This window comes from Myotis davidii, unplaced genomic scaffold (genome assembly GCF_000327345.1).
Source record: "Myotis davidii unplaced genomic scaffold, ASM32734v1 scaffold159, whole genome shotgun sequence".
Taxonomy (NCBI): Eukaryota; Metazoa; Chordata; class Mammalia; order Chiroptera; family Vespertilionidae; genus Myotis; species Myotis davidii.
In genome coordinates this window covers 2,165,199-2,188,298 of record NW_006291231.1, presented here as the reverse complement: position 1 = coordinate 2,188,298, position 23,100 = coordinate 2,165,199, and the positions used below count along the sequence as shown (strand labels likewise).

Sequence of the window (23,100 nt, the reverse complement as noted above, 5' to 3'; positions counted from 1 at the left end):
GGCTTCCTCCATCACTGGAGCAAGCAAGCCTGTTTGCTTCAGCTGCCTGGCTGCCGGCCGCCATCTTGGTTGGCAGTTAATTTGCATATCACCCTGATTAGCCCGTGGGGAGGGTAGCGAAGTTACGGTTAATTACCATGTTTGTCTGTTATTAGGATGACTACATGGGATTAAAAAAATACTTGATTTTTTTTTTCACAAATCTTCAGTGAAAGATTGCCATCTTGTGGGTTTTTTTTAAATAAAGGATTTAAACAAAATCTGATATGACTGCTGAGATTTTATGAATATAGTTGTTTTATGATTCCAAAATGAGTAAGACATGAATACTATTAAATCTTTTTATATTTGCTTATCCTTTGGACAGATATGTGCACTTTATTTTAATATTACAGATTTTAAAAATTTCTGTTAGTTATTAAACTTTTCTTTTAGCCCACTCAAACATTAGTAGTATAAATAATCTACAATTACAGTTTTAATTAAAAGCAGATATTGAGATTTTTGATATTAATTTCTAATTAATAGAATAATTTGGATAAAAATATACTTTTCTTTAAGAGGTAATTATTTGACAAAATATATCCAAAGGAACCTTAATTTTATAATATAGAACTCCAGTTAGTAAAAAGTGATATTTAAAAGAAAAAGAAACCTCAATTTAGACCTAATTTTTTTGGTATTTAATAATATAAGCTGAAAATTAATTTTTCTTCAGAATATCGGAGAGACCCTAATTTATAGTTAGGGAAGTCTTAAAAATCACCTCCTATGTAAGGAATGGAAAGTGCTTGCAAGCTTGGGGTCAGTTAGTTCTTATATCAATGGAGTTTCTATATGATACCAAGTTACAAAATTGCTTTTTATAATAACTTTTATTTTCACTTGTTTAATCTCATTTTATATCTTGATTAATAGCTCCTATTCATCTTGGTTTATAATATTCATTATATTAAAAATAATAAATATTTATTTTTCCAAAAATGTCTGAGAATCATATGTACATGCCTGCATATATGTCTCATACTAGTACGTGCCGACGCCCCCACCACCACACCAGAGTTGGTTATTAAACATTTACCATCATACCGTTGGGTGGAATCCACACAATATTTTAACAATGAAAAACTGACAGGTGCAGTCGGGGAACTTAGAGGTAAGACTGTAGGAAAAGAACCCAGAACCACGATTGACGTTGCCTCCAGGCTGCAGGCCCCTCTGTGTGTTTGACGGCAACGGTGTAAGATGCGATAGCCGATAAGAAGTTAGAAGAAATTCCCGTTTTTGTTTTATTTTGATTCCTCCCCCTCACTGCATCTTTATACAAGAAGAACGGAGTTGTGATTTGACTAATAGATTAAGAAATATATGTAAAAAAAGAGTCTTTTTACAGAAACATGTAATTCCTGTTAAGGAACAGGGAGCACATGTGTTCTTTCTCAGAGATAACCAGGATTCTGGTGCATTGGTCCCCATGGACTTCTGTCAGGGAAATTCCTGTTATCCACCCAAAACGTGAGATACAATGCTCCTGAATTGCTCCTCTGATTTTAGTAGGTTATAGCAGCTTTTAGATAAACTGCCTCTTTCCTTTCCCCCTAAGCAGGGCGGGAGAAGGCCTCAAGTTAGGGGTAGAATTTGATGTCTTGCCCTTCTTCACTTGTCTTGCAGTTACGCTAAGAAAGAATCTGATCTTAATGGAGCCCAGATGAAGCTCCGAGAATATGAAGCAGCACTGAATTCTAAAGATGCGGCTCTGGCTACTGCACTTGGTGACAAGAAAAGTTTAGAGGTAGAATTGGAGGATCTGAAGGATCAGATCGGCCAGGTCAGTAACCACTCCTCTTGAACCGTATTCGGCAGAGTAATTGCCTTGGTTGGTTGATTTTTGATTATTTTATGGCTTATCTGATGGCCTCAAGGTAGCTAATGTTCAAACACCTCCACTCTTTAGTCATTGTGTCTTGATCATGCTCCTTCTGCTCCTTGCTCTCAAAGCCTCTTTCATTATCGTAATAAAATGTGAGGTAGGACAAGAGAAGGTGTCATACGGTGCGCTGCAGACAGGAAAAGATGAAAGTGGTAGCTGAACCTTTGGCTTGAGTTTTGAAATGTAAGTCAGAAGTCTCTGTTCATTCCCTGTTGCCAGTTACCAGATTTGAGAGGTGTTTTGGCGTGGCACTCTGTGGGTGGGACAGCAGCTGAACACACAGTTAAGGATAAAGGTTATCGGGAGGGACTCTCGTACAAATACAGAGAAGTTGCAGTACTTGATTGCATTCGATCCACCTATAGCAATTAAGTTTATTACTATATGGTTGCTGTATAATGCCCATCAATTCTTTTTCCTGATGTTAGTTGGAAGTCTCCTTGACTGCTGCCAAAAAACAGTTAGCTGATGAAACTCTGCTTAAAGTGGACTTGGAGAATCGCTGTCAGAGCCTTACCGAGGACCTGGAGTTCCGTAAAAGCATGTATGAGGAGGTAACTGTGTATAATTTTTACTTCTTCAAGGAATGGAGGGATCCCAAAAGGCTTTGTTATAACTTTATATGTAAATAATGGGAGAAATTTTGTAGGTAAACTTTTCAAGGCACTGCTGCTAAAAGGCTGCATATGAGAACACAGGTATGATTTTACTTCATCTGATTTATAAAGGCTTAGTCACAGCAGTTAATTACTGTTTAAGCATTTGTATTACTGCCTCACAGATTACTCCAAAACTTAGCAGCTTAAAACCACAGGCCTTTATTACTTCACAGTTTCTGGAGGTCGGGATTCTGAGAGCTGTCTCACTGGGTGGTTATGCTTCAGGCTCTCTCATGAGGTTACAGTCAGGCTTTCACCTGGGCTGGAGGAACTGCTTCCCAGCTCATTCACAGGCTGTTGGCAGGAGCTGTGAGTTCAACGAGGGCTTCTCCAGAGGGCTGCTCACGCTGTGGCTTCTCCCAAGAGTGGCGAGTAGGGAGCGAGTAAGAGCAAGACAGAGGCCTCATTATCTTCTGGAAGCTACTCCCAGAAGTGATATATCTTCACTCTTCATCTCACACACCAGCCATGACACAGGGCGTGACTACCAGGAGGCAGCAACCATTGGGGGCCTTCTGGAAGGCTGGTACCCATAGCATTTATAGCTATATGTATATATTTTAAGGTATCATTTACAATCCTTACCTTCTGTGGTCAAACCTTGGGGGTTGAAGGCAGCAAGTGTTGCGAAAAAAGAAGTAATAAAATTGGAGAAAGGGGAATGTATATTTCCTCCAAATGGAAGGGGGTTGGCATGAACCCAGGGCAAACATGCAGTTAAATAGTGAAATATTTTTAGAAGTAATATAATTTTGAAAACAATAATTAACAATGATTTGAAAATAGGAATTTATTGTATAAGTTAAATTTTTTTTTATTGTAGAAAAATATTGGAGATATGACCATTTTTATAATGATAGAGTATTAAAATAGGTATTGTTGGGATTTAAGTGCTCTCCCAAGCATTCTGACTTTGGGCAACTCTTGAATTGTTTTTTAATTTAAAAATGAAATGCCAATACTTGCTGTTTTTTTCTTCAAGGAGTGGAGAAGATCAAAATGGAATGTTGTGTGTGAAAGCTCCTTGTAAACTAGTGAATGCTACCATATACTTGTTAACGACAGTTTTGCTTTATAAATGGAGATATTTTTATATTAAGTTGACGACATTTTTGTTTTGTTTTGTTAAAATTGTTTGTAATTTACCACTACTTATTCTGATGCTGTGTGTGGACTCCTTTCATCTCAGCTTTGTAATCTACACCATTGGAGAACATCTTGTTAGTTTTTGCCTTATTTGAGAATGAATTTAAAATATTCCTTTTTTTTTTACATGGAAGATATAATTCTATTCCATAACTATACCTAAGCTCCTTATTAGGAACAGTTAAAGGGGCAAGAATGGAAGGAGAAAACCCGAAAGAGGAGGTAGGGAGGCAAAGGGCAAAATTATTAGTACGTCTCAACACTTGCTGAACTAAACCTTTCATTTGCATGCTTTTCACTTCATTAAATAGATGTGAGCCCTGAGAGGTTAATAGCAGAACTAGAATTTGAACCTGGTTTTCTGGTCCTGTCCAGTGCATTTTCCTCTGCAAAGAAGTGTTAAAAGAAAGATGAGGAAAGGCATACGAAAACACTTGCAGTAAGGTGATAGGGGAACAAGAACTTCAATGGGTTATATCTCCCTCTTGTGGCCGCTTTAATTATTGTCACTAAAGAACGATCTGTTGTATTTTCAGAGCTGGAAGCTGGAATGGAAACTTGACTCTCGGGCTTGTGTTTCTAGACATTCTAGTTTTGGACAGTTGCTTAAAACATAGAGCAAAGGATTATGCCTACATTCTATTCATTAACAGTGAATGGTCATAAGTACTCAAGATAGTAAAGTGCTAATTGTTAAGGTTCTGTATCAATTGGTATTGATACCTCAGCAGCAGCTCTTACAATAACTCATGTAAATTAGCTTGCTCTGCCCATTGTTGCATCTTAGTATGTCTAAGAAAAGAGTTTTATTGTGTACAAATCTTCTAGTTGAAGTTGTCCGCACAAGTTTAACTTTTCATGTGGATTTTTCTCAGAGGTGTCCTTAGGATCATCAATATGACATTTTAGAAGAACGATTACTATTAGGTGTACATAGTTTTGCATGATTGCATGGTACTTTAGTATGTCTCCCAGGCCGTTCATAGCTGTGCTACTGAGAAGAAACAGAATTCTCAGGGCGTGAGATGCTGCCATTTCTGTTATTAGTTTCATCCTTGAAATCGTCTCATTTGAAAATGAAGGCAAAAAGCTATACTCACATGCCCGCTGGGACAGATGCGAGGGTGGGTGCCTAAACTTCAGGTGCCTCTGATGCCACTCACACTTGTACCAATGCAGCCATGGTGAGCAACTTGGTTTTACATCACTCTCCCCTCCTCCCACAGGAGATTAATGAGACCAGAAGGAAGCATGAAACTCGCTTGGTAGAGGTGGATTCCGGGCGTCAGATTGAGTATGAGTACAAGCTGGCTCAAGCCCTGCACGAGATGCGCGAGCAGCACGATGCCCAGGTCAAGATGTACAAGGAGGAGCTGGAGCAGACTTACCACGCCAAGGTAAGAGTCGCTTCAGAGGGCAGGTTCAAGCTCTGAGCCATGACCTCAGTCACCTGATGATGTTTGCTGTTCTAGTTTTCTTTCTTTTTTTTTTTAAATTTATTTTTGTTGTTGAAAGTATTACAGATGTCTCTCTTTTTTCCCCAGTGACCCTCCTCCTCCCCCACCCACTACCCCCTGGCCTTCATCTCATGCTAAATAAATGTTACTAGAAATTATTAAAAGAAAGTAGGATTATTCTAATTTTATCTGAGATGAGGGTTTATCTTTTTGTTCCACTGATCAGTCATGTCATGTCATAGTAGTAAAACCCAAGCCATCTGAAAACAGTCTTCTTTCAATAACAAGTGCTAATCACGCCATCCTGCGCATCCATACAATTGTAAACCCACGCTGGGCTGCATCTAGTTCTGACCTCCATGGCATCAGTGTACACATATTTGAGGCTTTTTTGAACAAAGGCCAAATGGCAAGTCTGATATTTCTTCCTCTGCCACTATTATTAATCGAGAAAATATTATAAAATTTTTGTATTAGCAGACCATGCAAAAATCCATCAAATCACCTACGAGTACAAGCTTTCCTAGGAAATGATTTTATCCCAATGTGGTAAATGTTACATGTTTTGATTAGAAAGAATTATTAGTGAAGATTTAGAAAATTAGGGTCATAGAGGTATTGAAAAATAATTTCTATTGCATGGCCTTACACTGTTCATGTGCTTTTAGTCCATTTTATGATGCAGCAGTTGGTTGGTGGAAGGGAGAGGTCCTTTAAACCCCATATTCAGTTGCCCAATACTTGTTCAGTGCGAGGCATTGTGCAGGGCAGTGGAAGAGCCAAAGTAAGGATTGGTCCGTCACATAGACTTCGGCCTCAAAGGGAGCCAGGGGAGAGGCGGTGTACATAAAAGCGTGCTGAGCACATGCAGAATAAATTATTATGGGCATTTGGAGGAATAGGATATTGAATTACCTGAGGAGCTGTTTGTTTGTTTTTTTTTGCTTCTGAAAGGAAGTGTTTCTATCTGGTTTCAAATAATTTATCAATTAGTGCTTTCTGCCTATTTTCTTTAAATTCTTTATTATTTGGTGGGTTAGAGATATGCGATGTTTGTTTTCCTACCATGGTTAAATTGCTACTGCCCAGTCTCCTTTTAGCAGTATTATCTGAGACATTAGAGATATAATGGACAAAATATTGGAGTAATACACGTTGGGCAAAGACCCAGGTATGTGAGCATTGTTAACGCTCATACATTGAAATAGTTACGGTAACTTTTCCTGTGTCAGCCAACTTCATGATGCTCTTCCTGTTTCATCAACGAGTTACCAGCAGGGCTGAGGTTTGAAATGAAATGCCTTGAGATGAATCATGCTTCCTCATTGGTTTGTTCCATCTCACATAGATAAGGCTGACTATCGCTTGCTTCTTCTTTTAGCTCGAGAATGCCAGGCTCTCGTCAGAGATGAACACGTCTTCTGTCAACAGTGCCAGGGAAGAGCTGATGGAAAGTCGTATGAGAATCGAGAGCCTTTCGTCTCAGCTTTCTAATCTACAGAAAGAGGTAAGTCTGCATTTTCCCCAGAGAGGAACTGAAGATGAACTTGAAGCCACCTCCACCAGGGTAGTTCCCCTGGCTTTGCTCTGCCTGGTGCCACTTTTCAGAGAGGGTGGAGTCTGCCTGCGTTCACAGTGCCGCCCAGGTTTTTTCATTTTGCGTTGCTAAACATCCTCTGAGCAGGACCGTTATTCCTAAACTAGAGGCCCGGTGCACGAAATAAGTGCAAGGGGCTTGGCCCTCGAAGCCCCTGAGGCTTGCCTTTGCCCTCGAAGCCCCGGCTTTGTCCGGAAGGTCGTTCAGCTGTCCGGTCTAATTAGCGTATTATGCTTCTCTTATTATAGATTAGTAGATTAATCTGCTGCTCACCTTACTTACTGGGAAAGTAACCTCAGCTTCTGTTTTCCTTAAGGGAGGACATTTTGTTTTAAACTCTCCATATCAGATTAAACTTGATCTTATTCTTGATTAAACTTTTCTTTACTTTTTCTTTTATTTTAGTAAAATCTTTTTCTTGATTATAAAACTGACAACATTTATTGCAGGAATTTAGAAAACAAAGCAGACAGTGACTTACATAAAATAAGGTAATACAAAAAAATTAAAATTGAAGCTTTTATAGTGCCTATATGTGAACTTTATTACTGACACCATAAATATAAAAGTTATTTTAGACTTGTTTTGTCCTGGTAGTATTTTGAAGTTTTCATGGAACAGTAAGGCTGGAAGGACCTTTGAGTTCGCTCAGTCCGACCACAGACCTAGGTGAGTTTAACAACTCGTCCAGAGACTGTAGACTGATCAATGGGTTTCTTTCCTAGTTTCCAGTTCGTTTGTTTTTAAATGTTTTTATTGATTTTTAGAGAGAGAGGAAGGGAAAAGGATAGAGAAATAGAAGCATCAAGGATGAGAGAGAAACATCATCGATTGGTTGCCTCCTGCACGAACGCCCCCTACTGGAGATCGAGCCTACAATCCAGGCATGTGCACTGATGGGGAATTGAACCAGTGACCTCCTGGTTCATGGGTCGACACTTAACCACTGAGCTACACTGGCCGGGCTTTTTCTTTTTTCTTTTTTTTTTTTTTTAAAGTATGTCCAGTTCTTCACTTTAGATCTCAATCTCTTCAAAGATTTTCTTTTAGGAATTTAATACTCTTTTTTCCGTTACAGCATCTTAACAGGTACCTTTCCAAAAACAGGCCTCTTTGTTCTTACTCTGACTTGACATTTACTACTTTTTCTCCATTTAATAAATTATATTCCAGTTGTCCCTTCTCCTTCAATTTTACATTTCCTTACCTTTTATTATTCATGTTTTTGGCTGCTGTTTAATCCACTTGACTGTGCCCTCAGTTATGTGCCCATCCTTGCAAGTTTTTTTGTTAACTTCAGTTTAGTAGATTTTAACTGATGTTAGGCAGGGCCCAGGGGATTTTTGGAGCTAGCTCCTTAGGGAATAGGAGAGGAGCACATCCTTCAAGCAGAATAGTTTTACATTTCTCTATTGGTGGGCGGGGAGGGGTGATCCTTTCCCCTGTTCATTACTGGTATCAGATTTTATGATAAATAATATACCTTGAGGAATATCTCCATTCATTGATAAATTTTAGTCTTAGAAAGATCATCAAAAAGGAAAATGCCATCTCAATATTTTCCTGGTGTACACCTTAATAGTATTATTGTTGCGTCATATCAGTTTCATCATGCTGTTTCTTCGGCCACAGAATTTCCTTTCAGTTATGACTCATGTTAGTGAAGTACTTCTTAAAATTTATTTAAAATGGACATAGCCTTTAAAATGCTGACTTTAGAAAATATTTTTAAATACTACATGTTAGCAGTATTATGTTCTGGAATTAGGAATTTTACATATTGCTTACAGCATTTCTCTCATTTCTATCTAGACTTTTTAATTTGGCCAAATTAATTTGTTGGTCAGAGCCTCTTTGTATGCAGACATGTCCAGAGGCACTTTGAAAGCATGTCTAATTTTTGTTTTTCTTATACCCAGACTCTGGAAACTGCTGTTGCAACTAGAGCATAATAAACTAGTGTAACAAATTGTTACAAACTATAAAATAAAATAAAAAACAAGACCATTAGAGGTCAGTCATAACATTTTAGAGTTAGAGGTGGGATCTTACAGATAATTAGGCCTCTTCACTTTCCAAATGTGGATTCTGGTTTAGTGAGTGCCCAGGGCCTCCTAAGCAGCGAACAGCAGGATTGGGAGGGAGAATCTAGGCCTGCTTCTCATGTCCCGTTCTATGTATTTCACTACATAACTGATGCAGTGCAGCTATTTAAAATAGAATTTAAATATTTCTAATTAAACTACAAAATGATTCAGAATAACTTTAAAACCTTTTTATCCTACATTTTGCTTTTTCTCTCCTAAGGAACTCTGGAGCATCAAAGGCAAACGCGTAGGGGAGTTTCAGGGTTTACAAATCTAGGCGCAGAGGTTCTCCCTGAATCTTGGCTACTGTATGTCTCATCAGCCCCTTTAGATTCCACCTTGTTGCCCGTTCTGCCTACCTCCCACATGGAAATAAGGTGAAGAGATTCATCAAAGATGAGAGACATTTTGGACTTATGTATATTTTTCTTTTAGAGGAAAGAACATATAAGAAACCTGAGAGGAAAAAAATGTATTTCTCAGTTTATAGCATTTTTTTTGCAAGTGCATCTAAGTGCAAGCTCTCAGAGGCAGGGATTATGTTTGGTATCACTATTATGATGAAGGCCTGCTTCCGATATGGAATGTTAGCTGCTGCTCTGAATTGTAATTAATTGATTGGTTGGTTATTTTTTAAACAATTTTTTTGGGGGCGTAATTCTAGGTTTACCGAAAAGTTGGAAAGATGGCCCAGACAGTTCGCCTGTCTCCCTCCCCCCGTTACCCCCGTTGGTAGCGTTTTGTTCATGGTCAGAACTAAGACCTGACAGTAGCAAGACTCCAGAATGTTTGGGTTTCACCACGTCTTCTATTACTGTCATTTTTCTGCCCCAGGGAACTCATCTCCCCAGTCTCCTCTAGTCTGGGACAGTTTCTCCGGCTTCCCTTGTTCTGATGACCATGACAGATTGAGGAGCACTAGCAGGCATCCTGTAGACTGTGCCCCGATCTGGGTTTATCGGGTGCTTTTCTCCTGATTAGCTTGGGTAATGGGTGTAGGTGCCCTTCTTGTTGCATCACATCAGGGACGACGTGACATCCCTGGTGACGTCAGCCTTCACAGTTGGGTAAAGTGGGGTTTGCCAGCTTTCTCCACGGCTGGATTACTGACCTTCCCAGCCCACACTCATCCTCGAGCTGTCGGGGTGAAGGGCAGGGATTCAGCCCCACATCCTGAGGTGGCCGGTCTGCATTTTTTTTAAAATATATATTTTATTGATTTTTTACAGAGAGGAAGGGAGAGAGTTAGAGAGCCAGAAACATTGATGAGAGAGAAACATCGATCAGCTGCCTCCTGCACACCTCCCACTGGGGATGTGCCTGCAACCAATGTACATGCCCTTGACCGGAATAGAATCTGGGACCTTTCAGTCCGCAGGCCGACGCTCTATCCACTGAGCCAAACCAGTTACTGCCTGTCTACATTTATTAACTGGAGCTCTGAAGTAGAGGTGTAGTTCTTCTTCCTTATTGGCACATTTATGTATTGGCTCACATCAGGGTGGACTCATGGATATTTTATTCGTTGGGTTATGATCCAGGACTACATTATTTTACCAGCTTTGGGAAGTAGGAGTTCTTCGGGTGCATTGCCATGCCCCCCACTTTGGAACAGTTCTTTACTTCTTGGTGCTCTGAGGTGCTGCAGGCTCATCTTGTATCTTCCCTGCCCTCACCTCAGGTCTGCCATTTCTCCCAGGAGCCCTGGTTCTCCTTGCTGGAGAAGGATCATGGACATGAGACCGGGCTCCCTCCTGCAGGCAGAGCTAGGTCATCCATGAGTGGATGCTAACCTGTGTTTGCACACTTATTTGTCTACTTGTATTTATGTTAAGCTAAATACAAATTCATACTGATGTCTCTGACTCCTACCCTGTACCTCAGGGTTCATTTTAGGCTCCCTTTCTCGCTTATCTGTAATTTTTCTCTCTGAGAGTAAGAAACCTGGTTTCTTCTATCCTGTTTACTTGCTTGTTGAAACCCAGTATACGTATAAAGCAGTTTCACAATTTATTGCCCACTCCCCTGTGAGAAATAAATCCCTCTTGTAGAGTGCAGTGTGTCTGCACAGGGTAGCGCTCCTTTTATCTCCGGACTCCCAGGGCCTCAGCTGTCCGTCAGTCTTTTTGAATTGATTGCCTTTGTTGCTTTCTGAGGCTGCTGAGATGAATTCTGTCTTGGAGAAATATGGAGGAATAATTACCTAGTGAGCCACAAGGTTTCTAGGATGAACTTCCTGGTATAGGATGTATAATTTCTCATTTTTTAAAATACCAAATGTGAAGTCTTTATATTTACAATAACATTTTGCAGAGCACACTGTGTTGTGTAGTCTTTGCGGGCTGGGTGAGCACAGTAGTCCCACAGAGACACATTCCCTAAAGGGACAACCAGAGTCCCTGTACAGTTCCCCAGTAGTTCCAGCAACTCTTAAACATACCCACCCCTGTGTTTTCTTTTGTCAATAAGTTTCTTATCTTTTTAGCTCTTTACTTTTGTTGATTTATCCTTCTGAGCTAAAGGAGTTGTAGAGGAGCCGGACATGACTTTCATGAAAACCATAGTTTAGAATTCTGTTTTATTTGGTCTAATACAGAAAAATTATATGTATGTTTATGACATTTGATGGCTATATCTTTTTTAAAGGCATTTCCTGCGGGCAGCACTTTATATTGGAGGAATTTTGGTTCCTCCAATTCTTAAAATCAAAATTCTTAAAATCAAAATCTCTTGCATTCTAACGTTAGACATTCCTTAGGGTTCTATTTGCTTCCTAAGCCAGGCAGTGGTTCGTGGTTTAAAATAGCCGCCTGTGCTAATGTGGGAATGTTCCTGGAAAGTCAGTGTGTTCCCTCGAATCTGCAGTCTAGAGCCTGCTTGGAGAGGATCCAAGAGTTGGAGGACTTGCTTGCTAAGGAAAGAGACAACTCACGGCGCATGCTGTCTGACAAGGAGAGGGAGATGGCAGAGATAAGGGACCAGATGCAGCAACAGCTGAACGATTACGAGCAACTTCTCGACGTAAAGTTAGCCCTGGACATGGAGATCAGCGCGTACAGGAAACTCCTCGAAGGCGAAGAGGAGAGGTGAGCAGCCTGCTTCTTGCCCCACCCTTTTTATTTGAATAAGAGTCAAGAGGATTGGGTTATATTTTAAAACAAGGTTAACTTTAAATATTTTCTCTGTCATTTCTTTTAACACCTAGGTGTTGAAATGTTCATAGTAATAGAACATATTTCTATCTCAGCAACAAAAACTGGGGCTCAAGCAGCCTGTTATTATTATTATATATGCTGAACTGTGTCAGGATGAAGTCTTGCCTTTGAAATTTAAAATGTTTTGATAATTTAATATGTTGTAAAATATCAGATTTGCCGAAGGAGACTTTATACTTATTTTTCAAATCAGGATTAGTGTATAAGTCCTTTTAACACCTATTCTCAGAAAAAAAGTTCCAATGGAAAAGCATCTGATTTAGAATAAAAAGCCATTCAATTTCAGTATTGCATACATATGTGATTATAATTTTGTAAAAAAGAAAATGCAGGCATGACAAGACTTTTAAAAGTACAGAAAATATAACAGTGTTTGTGTAGGGTGATGGTCGATGGGACGATTTCCTCCCGTTTCCCGAGCCTTCTGCATTATGGTTATATTCAGTTCCTGGGGAAAACATTCAAATTACTGTTACTCTAAAGAAAAATGATGGTGGAGATCCTAGCGCAGAGAAGTTCATCTTGGTTAGGATGTGCGCCGGCTTGGTCTCACAGATCGCCAGTCGTGTTTTGCTCTAGAAGTGCACCTGCAGGGTTTCGATATCCATTTCTAAGGCAGGAGGGGGAGTGTGTTTCATAAGCGGAGCGTTGTTTCTCTGTGTAGATTGAAGCTCTCGCCGAGCCCTTCTTCCCGCGTGACAGTGTCGCGAGCATCCTCAAGTCGCAGCGTGCGCACAACTAGAGGGAAACGGAAGAGAGTGGACGTGGAAGAATCCGAGGCGAGCAGCAGTGTTAGCATCTCTCATTCCGCCTCAGCCACCGGGAACATCTGTATTGAAGAGATAGATGTTGACGGGAAATTTATCCGCTTGAAGAACACTTCCGAGCAGGTAACAAACAACGCCCCCTTCCCTTCCCCCAGCAACACTTTGCTGGCTGGTGGGCTATCTTAACAATTGTAATAGCTCCTCAGCCTTTACTTGGATTCAGTGGTCTTCACCTACATTCATGAAGAAAGTATAAATGAAACCAGGAGGGGGGAGAGGAGTTGTTGCACTAAGTGGTTTTGAAGATTTTCTTCATTAGCCCTTCCTTACAGAAGAGCCAGGGCTTTTGTTCAGTCTTTGTAATTTTGTCACAGTGGCCTTTCCAAGGATGGATTAGGATTATCGTTACTCCCTGACCTCGCCGAGATTTCTGCAAAACTTGGAGTGTGGGTGTAAATGGAGGGTATTCTTTCACAGCCCTTCATGAAAAGAAGGAAATATGAGCCAGACTTAGATATTTGCTCTCTGAATGAATGAGTGAACAAATGCTAATGCATCTGGACCACTTCTGCCCACATTTAATATACAGCGTTGTCGAAGTTGCTGTTCTGATGAATGACGAAGCCATCTTTATCTCTTTATTTTAGAGGGAGGGAGAGAGAAGTTGAGAGAGGGACACAGAGGGAGAAGGAGGGGGAGAGAGAGAGAAACGTCGACGTGAGAGTGAAACATCAATTGGTTGCCTCCTGATTGTGCCCCTACTGGGGAGAGAGCCCAAAACTTGGGTATGTGCCCTGACCAGGGATTGAACCTGAAACCTTTCGGTGTATGGGACGACGCTCCAACCAAGTGAGCCACACTGGTCAGGGCACCATATTTTCTTTTTATAATAGGAAACTATGAATCATGGGAGCCAACCATAAAGCTAGATTAACTTCCTATATAGACTCCTTGGTTTGATTATTCCGTAACTCTGTGTGCATTTGAAGTGACCTTGTTTTATTTTCTTCTCTGAATAGGATCAACCAATGGGAGGCTGGGAGATGATCAGAAAAATTGGAGACACATCAGTCAGTTACAAATATACCTCAAGATATGTGCTGAAGGCAGGGCAGACTGTTACAGTAAGTGGTTTTAGTCATCAGTTAACTTCATTGTCTTACCTAACAAAGTAATTCAGGAAAATGATTGGCTTAAAGAGAAGCATTTTAGAAATGGGCATTAAAACATCTTTGACCTTATTAGGAAATCACACATGCTGTTAAAGACTTTAAAAGTTCTGTGTTATTGAGAGCTGCAGTTGTCTATTAGAAGTGAAAGAATTGACCTATAGAGTCTTTCTATTTTGTCTACATGAGTAGATGTAAAACAGCTGTCTCCTGGCTGACACTTGTAGCCCAGGGCAATTGAGGAGATACTGCTTGGCATAGAGAACCGTTAGGAAGACCATCTATTTATTATGCTGGGACCTGCCTTACAGCGACAGCCTTTAGTCTCAGATGAGCATCAGAATCTGATCCAGGCAGTGTTTATGTCCAGGCCCCACTCACCTTAGCCACCATCTCTAGGGCTGGGATAGGGACTACTTACGTTCTCAATAGAAGTCATTAGGTGATAGGCTCTTCAAGAGCCACTCCTTTAAACATAGTATTTTACCAAAAGTTACACGTGGCTTTTACATAATATCAAAGGCTCTAGATTTAGAGAGATGGGCTATGTGCCATTCTGATTCTGTTTTGAATTCTAAATGGTTCTCTATTGCTGTGTTTGAAACACTGCATTTTCACTAGTTACTAAATATCATTTGCTAATTTTTAGAGAATTTTCATTGGTTAAGCACAAGGTTCCTTTGCTCTAGCTTAGTAAGTAGCTTTAGCAAACAATGTGTTAGCTTTTTAAAAATATATATACATAGATATATTTTATTGATTTTTTACAGAGAGGAAGTGAGAGAGATAGAGAGTTAGAAACATCGATGAGAGAAACATCGATCAGCTGCCTCCTGTACACCTCCTACTGGGGATGTGCCCACAACCAAGGTACATGCCCTTGACCGGAATCGAACCTGGGACCTTTCAGTCCGCAGGCCGACGCTCTATCCACTTGAGCCAAACCGGTTAGGGCCAGTGTGTTAGCTTTGATAGAGATCTTTAAGAAGTTACTGTTTTCATCCTAAAGAATGTAAAGATGGCTCTTTTTTATCAATTCTTTTAAAAAATATTAAGCATGTTTTAAATTTTGATGGATGTAAACTTTAGTGTCTAAGATCAAAGGCTCAAGAGGTTAGAACTTCTCTTTTAAAAGTGTATTCATAGAGCCTGATGCCACATTGTGAAAATATCAGGTGCTAATTTTATAATCATGAGTAAAAATGGGAACAAATACCCTAACTACAATATCCTTTCCTCTCCGTAGTAATTACTATAGTGAGAAAATTGCTTAGTTTTTATTATTTGTCTTATGGAAGCTGCATAATGTAGTGGAAAGCATCTAACATTTTAATTCAGAAGATTTAGATTTGAGTGTGCTATTTCTTTAAAGTAATGTGAAGCCATTATGCCAATCACTGCATTTTCCACTGCATGTAGTTCTGCAGGCCTAAACAGTTACATATTCTGTAGGACTAGGGGAGTAGCCAGTTGTCATATAAAATACTGCAATACATTTTTTTCTCTAGTCGGTAGCATGAAACGCGAGAAGAAGCTCTTTGGAACATGGTCATGATAAGTGATTAATCTATAAAATTGTACAAGGCGATAGCAAAGATGAATTTAAAACTCTAGAACAGAAATAAGAGAACTATACAGGTCATTGTAAATTTTCTTGTAGCCACATTAAAAAATGTAGAGAAAGATGTGAAATTAACTTTAGCACACTACATTCTATTTAACCCGATATATTCAAAATATTACCATTTCAACATGGGATCAATATAAAAAATTATGTCAGATATTTTACTTTTTTTCGAACCGAGTCTTCCAACTGATGTCCTTCCTGCATATTTCCTTTTGGACCAGCCACGCTTCTAGTGCTCACAGCCTCATGTGGCTACCATATTGCACAGCTCGGCTCGAGGACATATTTATTACTTTTAGGATAAATTACCCAGTAAGATTGCTGATATTTTATGATTATTATTATTAACACGCAACCAACCATACGATTCCATGTGGACCAGTGAAAACTATTGCTCGCGATTAGGAAAACACTATCATTCCACATAATCTAAAAGTCTGCCCAGATGCATTCCTTTTCCAGTTTTCTCCCAGGGCATGCCCCCTGGCCCTTTCCATGTGTAACACCCATGGAAGACCTGGGAGCTGCAAGTGGGATCTAAAGAGGAAGGGCTCCGCATCAGCAATTCATAGATTTTTTCCCACCTTTGAAAGTATACTGGCCTAGACCATCTCCAGTCTTCGTCTGCCATCAGATAGCCCTTTGTGTTGTAAAACAAGTTACTGGTAGAGAGCTTTCCTATTTTCATGTGTTTTTTAGGACGATCAGGACAGGGCATCATCGCCCTACAGGTGAGGACACTGAGGTGCAGAGGTGTAGTGACGTGTCCGGGATTCACGCCTACGTTTCCTACTCTAAAGTTTTCTCCACTTTACCCATATTCTTCTGCCAATTAGCACATTAAAAATATGGCAGAATTTTCATGCCGATGAAAGGGGAATGCGATTGTTTTCTTTGTGTTGCCTGTTTCAATAGCAGTCACATTCCTGTACCTGTTTGGAGTTTCATTTTACACGGTTCCTGGTTGGAGACATACCACTTTCCATGAGCATTCTCGATAGGCCGTCTCCCCCAGAAGGTCTGAGAGCAGTTAGTTCTCCTCTCCTTGACTCCTGCTGCAGGCAGCTGGAGGATAGATGCTGTGGGAGGGGTCAGAAGGCTCCCTTCACATGAGCTCATAGAACTAATAGAATGCTGACAGTGAGAGCTCGGATTCATTGAGCAAGCCAGCCACTCCATGTGGGTGGGTAATTGCTTGTTCCGGACAAAAAATTTTCAATCTCCTAGGTACCATTTCTGTCCCATTTTATGGATGACAAAAGTAAGGTCCCTTTCTCGAGGGTAGCTGACATGCAGAGGAGCTAGCATATGCATGTAGGCAACTTGACTTCCGAGTTTTCATTTATCATTTTCATTTATCAGATGAGGAAGCTGAAGCCCAGATAAGTTCTGCAGGTTCTCCTTGACACAGCTAGTTAATATAGCAGGTCTGGGGCCAGGGCACAGATCCGAGGCCTTTAGAATCAGCCCTACTGGGTGTTCAACTCTCCTCATAATGTTGCTGTCATTGGCATGCGGATATGGGTTCTGAGTAGACTGATGTCCTGGTTTTGTTTCCAGATCTGGGCTGCAAACGCGGGTGTCACAGCCAGTCCTCCCACCGACCTCATCTGGAAGAACCAGAACTCCTGGGGCACTGGCGAAGACGTGAAGGTCATCCTGAGAAATTCTCAGGGAGAGGTATGGCCATTCGTTTTATCAGCACCACTACCATGTCCGCTTTGAAGGTCATCACGCAAGTGTGATTTCTTTGCAGAAACCAAAAAGTGACTGTTGCTTAAATCAGACCAGGGCTGCCATGTAATTCAAGGAGACGCTGACTTCAGACATGGGGACGCAGTATGAGTGTCAGAGCCCTGACTGGTGACAGCAGAGGCTCAGTGGCCTGGCCAAGCCACTGTCTCCACGCACACGGCTGGAGAATGCAGCTTCCTTCACTCACTTAGTTTTCTTTAAAATGGAGAGAAGGCCATATAAGTGAGCTGACGTTAATATAATGAGAGCAACAGAAATGAGACAATTCTGGGAGGTGCTTGGAACAGCATCTGGCCTCTAGTGAACATTAAAGTTACCAACCTTGTCACTAGCTGTCAGTGTGTGTGGAGTTTGAAGATCTGCTTGATGTGTATGTTTTCAACATGTCAGTCCTAGAATTCTTGTCAAAGCACCTTACCCATCCCCAAATGTCAGGTAAAGTCACCCGGTGCCCCCACCACACACATACACACACACACACACACACACACACACCCATGAGTGCATGCGTGTGCACCAGGAGATACAAGTGTCTGTAGGAGGGAGTGGTCTCAGGCAAATCCCAGTGTCCCGGGGGCTGCTTCTCTCCTCAAGGGCCAGGTGCAGGCCTCGTGCCCTGGCCTGCGCTGGCCAAATGGGCCCTCACTAGAGTAGTAGGTACACTGAGGGCAAGGACCTATCCTCATTTTTTCCTGGCATTGTGCCTGGCACATAATAGGCACTCAGTAAGAATTTCCTGGATACATTTTTATAAAAATCCAACATGGACCTTCACTTAAGTTCAGAGAAATAAAGTGATTAACAGCGCTGTCACGGGGCTGAGGCGTTTACATAGGAAGGCCTGTGCCGGCCCTCTTCCCATCCTCCCTCACTGTCAGCGGGAGTGCTGATGACTAGACTGCTCCATGCAAGGAACCCGCTACAGGATGGGGAGTGCCCCTTGCCTCAGGCCGAGGCTGGGAATGGAACGGCATCTGTCTTGTCTGTAGACCTCAGTCTAGTTGTGTTAATTTTGGGGGTGCATCTGGGAAACTCACCTCCAAATGCCTGCTGTGTTCTCCGGGTAGGGGAGTGCCCTCAGTAATTCACAGGCTTCCAGGTGCGGGGTCCCCCTCCTGTTCTCCGCGCGGCAGCCCTGGCTTGCTGCCTGCAGCACTTTGGAGTCCTTCCCAGCGGTCGCCGGCGCTGCCGCCTCAGTGCTCGGATTTCTGTAGCTCCTGTGCTGGTGGTTTCTTTGTCACTGAAATGGGCAGAGTACATGTCTCTTTCAAAACATGTAGGAGTGGTGGTTCGCTCAGACTGAAGAGCACTATTATAAGGCAGATGAAATCGGCTTGTATGAGCCGTGGAATCTAGTTGCCACCCTTAGCATTCTTTTCTGTGTGAAAATGTGTTCCAAGTTAGAAGTAATGTTAACAGGAGGATATTTGGAGTGCAGAACCTGCACCAGAGATCGGATGACGTGCATAAAGCAGGTGCCTTAGCCTGGGAGCCGTCTTGGGGTGGAATCCTCAATGACGTTTCCATGAAGCGAACGGAAGCTTGGGTTTCCCTTCATAATTAGACCACTGACTGTCAGATCCATTGGTTGGTTTGTCTATTTTTTTTTTTTAACAAACGATTGCTTCCTGCTTGCTAGGCCCTGTTAGTGACTTCTGTCAGCAGCAAGGAAGGTATCACAATGTAGTTACTGATTTCTGTGACTGCCACGAGGACTTTGTCAGCTATTTAATTCTGCACAAGACTATGTTTAGTAGCAGGTCCCAGGTCTGTTTGCAACGATCTGTATTCATCACCATAAAGACCACTTTTCTGTAACCTTGAAGGTAATTGGCTCAAGTCAGTTTCATTTTCTGTGTCTGTTTTCTTCTTGCTGAGTCACTGAGAATGTCAGAAAACCCAGTTAGACTGGCTTTCAAAGAATGGGGATACGTGGGCTCACAAAACCCAAACTCCAGAGATAGTAGGTCCCCCTGTTGTCTCTGCTTCCCGTGTTGTCTCCCTCGTGGATTCCGGGTGTCTGCCGGCCGCCCCTGGAGCTGGCTTGGTATAGGAAAGAGCAGCTTCCCGTGTCTTACTGTGCCAGCTTGGCTCACATGCCCGCCTCTAACCTAGCTCTGGGGCCAGGGGGACAGGGCTGGAGCTTGAACCTCCTTACCCCTCCACGACGGGGGTCACACTCCGTGGGAGAGATGGGTGTCCAGTGAGACTGGGGCTCTGACTGAGAACTGCGGGAGGGAGTGTTGGATGAATAGAAACATAGAAAATAAAATGTCTTTGTATGAGGGAAATAAAAAATAAAGCAGTTTCTCTGTACCTAGCAGAATATAGGCACAACTGAAATTTATCTATGCAAATGATTACTTCCGTATACAGAGATATAACTTAACCATCGGCTCCTCGAATAATGAATGAGTAGTTATATCCCAGAAAGCAGTAAATGCTTTATAGCTCAGCCGCCAGAAGCTAGAATGTGAAGAAGCTGCAACAGATTTTGAAAAAGTCCTTCCTTATTTTAACATGAGTTGAGGAAAGCTGGGTACTTCAAAAGCTTTTTGAGAATCTTGTCTGTTTCGTGTGTATGCCACAGCCTCCCAAATGATAGCTCAGCTCCAGGAAATGTAATTGATCTAAATTACACTTTGGTTAAAGCAGGCAGATACTTGTGAAACGGCCCCTTGTCTGTGTAGACATAGACCAATCTCACAGAATCGAAATTTCCGGCTAATTGAGAGACTCAAAACGGCCCATCTTTCCTGGCCCTGCCACAGTTATCAAATTCCCACAAAACGCTACCATCTCCCTCTCTTCACTCACACACGGTACCCTTGGACGTATTTAACATGGGAGCTCATTGCTATGACACTGGCTTTCTTCCGCTGCCATTTTAAACTAGCTGGTCTGGGTTAAATTTCAGATAAGCTTTCGCTGACATCATGTTGGCGCCTTCCTCTTCCTGTAAAGGCGTTATCGTGTTGAGTGACGCTAGGACACAGGGCAGCGTAAATTAGGCGCTCCCAGCCTCCCGGGCACTCGCTCCCCCTGCCAGCCTGGAGCTTAAATGGAATCACTGCTGCGTCTGTGCGCGTCAGCAGTCCCCACAGGAAAGGCAGTAGGAAATGGGACGGCTACTTCCTGTCCCACGGACGGTGAATGATGGGCAGTCCATTTTACGTGTGGAACACACCGGCACTTCACTAGTGTTATTATTAGTAAACAGTGCTCATTGGTCTTGATTCCATGTCATTCAAGAGGATCCAGTTGCTGAAGGAATGAAAGGAGCTCGTCCTTTTCTCATCAGGGAGTCCTGTTGCTGCCATGGCCCCTGAGGTCACAGCGGATGGTCTCCAACTTAATTAAAAAAAATATCTATTTTTTTTAAATTGATGTTTAGAGTGAGAGGAAGGGGCGGGGGAGAGAAACATTGATGTGAGAGTGAAACATCCATTGGCTGCCTCCTACACACCCTGCTACTGGGGATGGAGCCTACAACCTTTAGGTGCACAGAACAATGCCCAACCAACTGAGCCACACCAGCCAGGGCTCCAACTTCATTTGATTCAGCATTTATTTAGCACCTTCTTTTTGCTGGAGCAAGTGAGGGCCTTACTCTGCATTCACGTGGAGTGCTATAAGAATCTAATCTGCCAAATCATTTACAGGATTTGGAGTAACAGAATGGGATACGAAGCAGTGGGACCTTCTCAGCAAGCATTTCAAATTGGATACCAGAAGCTTCTCTGCAGGGAATATTGAAGATCTAAGAACTGCTTCTAATTATGCAAAAATTCCTGTTCAGTAGCTAAAGCTACTGATGAGCCACTTTAAACAAAGTCCCTGATGTAGGAATGCTATTTCTTACACTTACGTATGGTTTCAACTTAAAACCAAACTACTCTTGCTTTTAGGAGGTTGCTCAAAGAAGTACAGTCTTTAAAACAACCCTACCTGAAGAGGAGGAGGAGGAGGAGGAAGGAGCTGAAGTGGCGATTGAGGAAGAACTTTTCCACCAGCAGGTATTATTTCAATATATTTGCTTTAAATTTTATCAATGGAATCACATGCAAACCCAAACCAGTAGTGGAGTTTGGGTTTTCCCTTGTGCCTGATGAGCCAGAGCAGTGGTCTACGATGGGGGCTGCTTTTCCTAAGGAGATCCTCAGGAGAGTACACCAGGTTACTGCAAGGAAATGTTGGCATGCCTTTGCAAAACGTTGTTTTCTCATTATATCCAATTTCGGTTTTGTCCTTTTTTATTTTTATTGTATTTTATTATTAGTTAAGGTATTACAAATGTGTCCTCATCCGCCCCATTAACCCCCAACCCCACCCCCTATAATCCACAAATGAGTGAGATCATGTGGTATTTATCTTTCTCTCACTGGCTTATTTCACTTAGCATAATGCTCTCTAGTTCCATCCATGCTGTTGCAAAAGGCAAGAGTTCCTTTTTTTTTTTTTTGACCGCAGCATAGTATTCCATTGTGTATATGTACCACAGTTTTTTTTTTTAATGTACATAATACGGTAGGACATGTGTGACACTTATAAATAAGCATATGTCATTAGAATGCATGCTCAAAATTATTTACCTAAGGGTTCTGTGATTGAGAAGTCTACACCACTAAATTAATTAGAGTAAGCATCTGCACGTAAACTTAAAAAAATAACAAAGAGCAATATTCAGCTTCAGAATGAAACAAACTCGTTGCTATATTAAGTTCCTAATCATCTAATTGCAAGATAGGTTTTAGCTGGTGCTTGGGCTTTTGAGAGCCCTTAAAGAAGCTCCAAATTTGATTTTAATTAAATTGAATTACTAATAACTAACAAGCCTTCAGTTTATATTCTCAAGCTGTTTGAGTCTGGTCATTCATCAAAACTGCTCTTTTCATAAGACTGTCTCCAGATTTATAAATCTGTTCGTTTTGCTTTATGAGTCCCAAGCCTACTCCAAACGAACATTACCTTACGCGTGTAGTCCCCATGGTGGAGAATGACTGCAGGTGGGTTATATGAGGTAGCATGAACTTTTGGCCTGGATCCTTCATACATTTCAGGGACTCTTTAAGAAGAGATACTTTAGACTTGGCTTCACTAAGAAACAAGCTCGGGATCCATTTCCCACCCTTAATAAACCGTTGCAATGACTGGGAGTAAAACAACGATGTCAGGTATCTGAAGGGGCGAGCCCGGTGGCTCAGCGGGAGTGGTAGTCGGCCAGCCGCTGGAGAGAGTTCTCTGGGCCCTGGAGTAGCTGAGATCTCGGGGAAACCTGCTCGCCCAGTGTTTTGAGGGACGGGCAGTTGTTGGGGCATGAGAGGCAGACGATGGTGTTCTGAGGGTGTTTGAATATTGGTTGTTACATTGACAAACCACCCCAAAACTTAGTGCCTTAAAACAATGGTTTTTTCCTTCCCATGATTCTGTGGTTTGACTGGGCTCAGGAGGGAGGTTATCTTGCTCCCCGTGATGGAGACTGAGTTAATCAAGCAGTGGCTGGGAGCTTGGCTGGGGCCGGAATGTCCCTCTCATCTCTTTCCATGTGGCTGCTCATCGTTCAGTAGTTCAGCCCCAGCTCACAACCTGGCAGCCCGCTTCCAAGAGGGTAAAAACAGAGCGCTGGATCCCTTACAGGCTGGGCCCAGCTATTCTCCCCGCCAAAGCAGGTGTAAGGCCGGCTCCAGGTGA

General features: G+C 41.9%; 1 protein-coding gene across 1 annotated transcript in view; it reads left to right on the top strand.

The window, feature by feature from the left end:
* Positions 1–1,661: 1,661 nt before the first annotated feature.
* LMNB1 (lamin B1) overlaps positions 1,662–23,100 on the top strand; it is a 22,698-nt gene continuing 1,259 nt past the window's right edge. Inside the window, exons 1-9 of the mRNA XM_006764376.2 lie at positions 1,662–1,828; positions 2,359–2,484; positions 4,962–5,132; positions 6,574–6,699; positions 11,742–11,962; positions 12,756–12,981; positions 13,878–13,982; positions 17,215–17,334; positions 21,318–21,425. Of these exons, the coding sequence (XP_006764439.1) occupies positions 1,709–1,828; positions 2,359–2,484; positions 4,962–5,132; positions 6,574–6,699; positions 11,742–11,962; positions 12,756–12,981; positions 13,878–13,982; positions 17,215–17,334; positions 21,318–21,425 (1,323 nt within the window). The 5' untranslated portion in view covers positions 1,662–1,708. The remainder of the gene's footprint in view (positions 1,829–2,358; positions 2,485–4,961; positions 5,133–6,573; positions 6,700–11,741; positions 11,963–12,755; positions 12,982–13,877; positions 13,983–17,214; positions 17,335–21,317; positions 21,426–23,100) is intronic.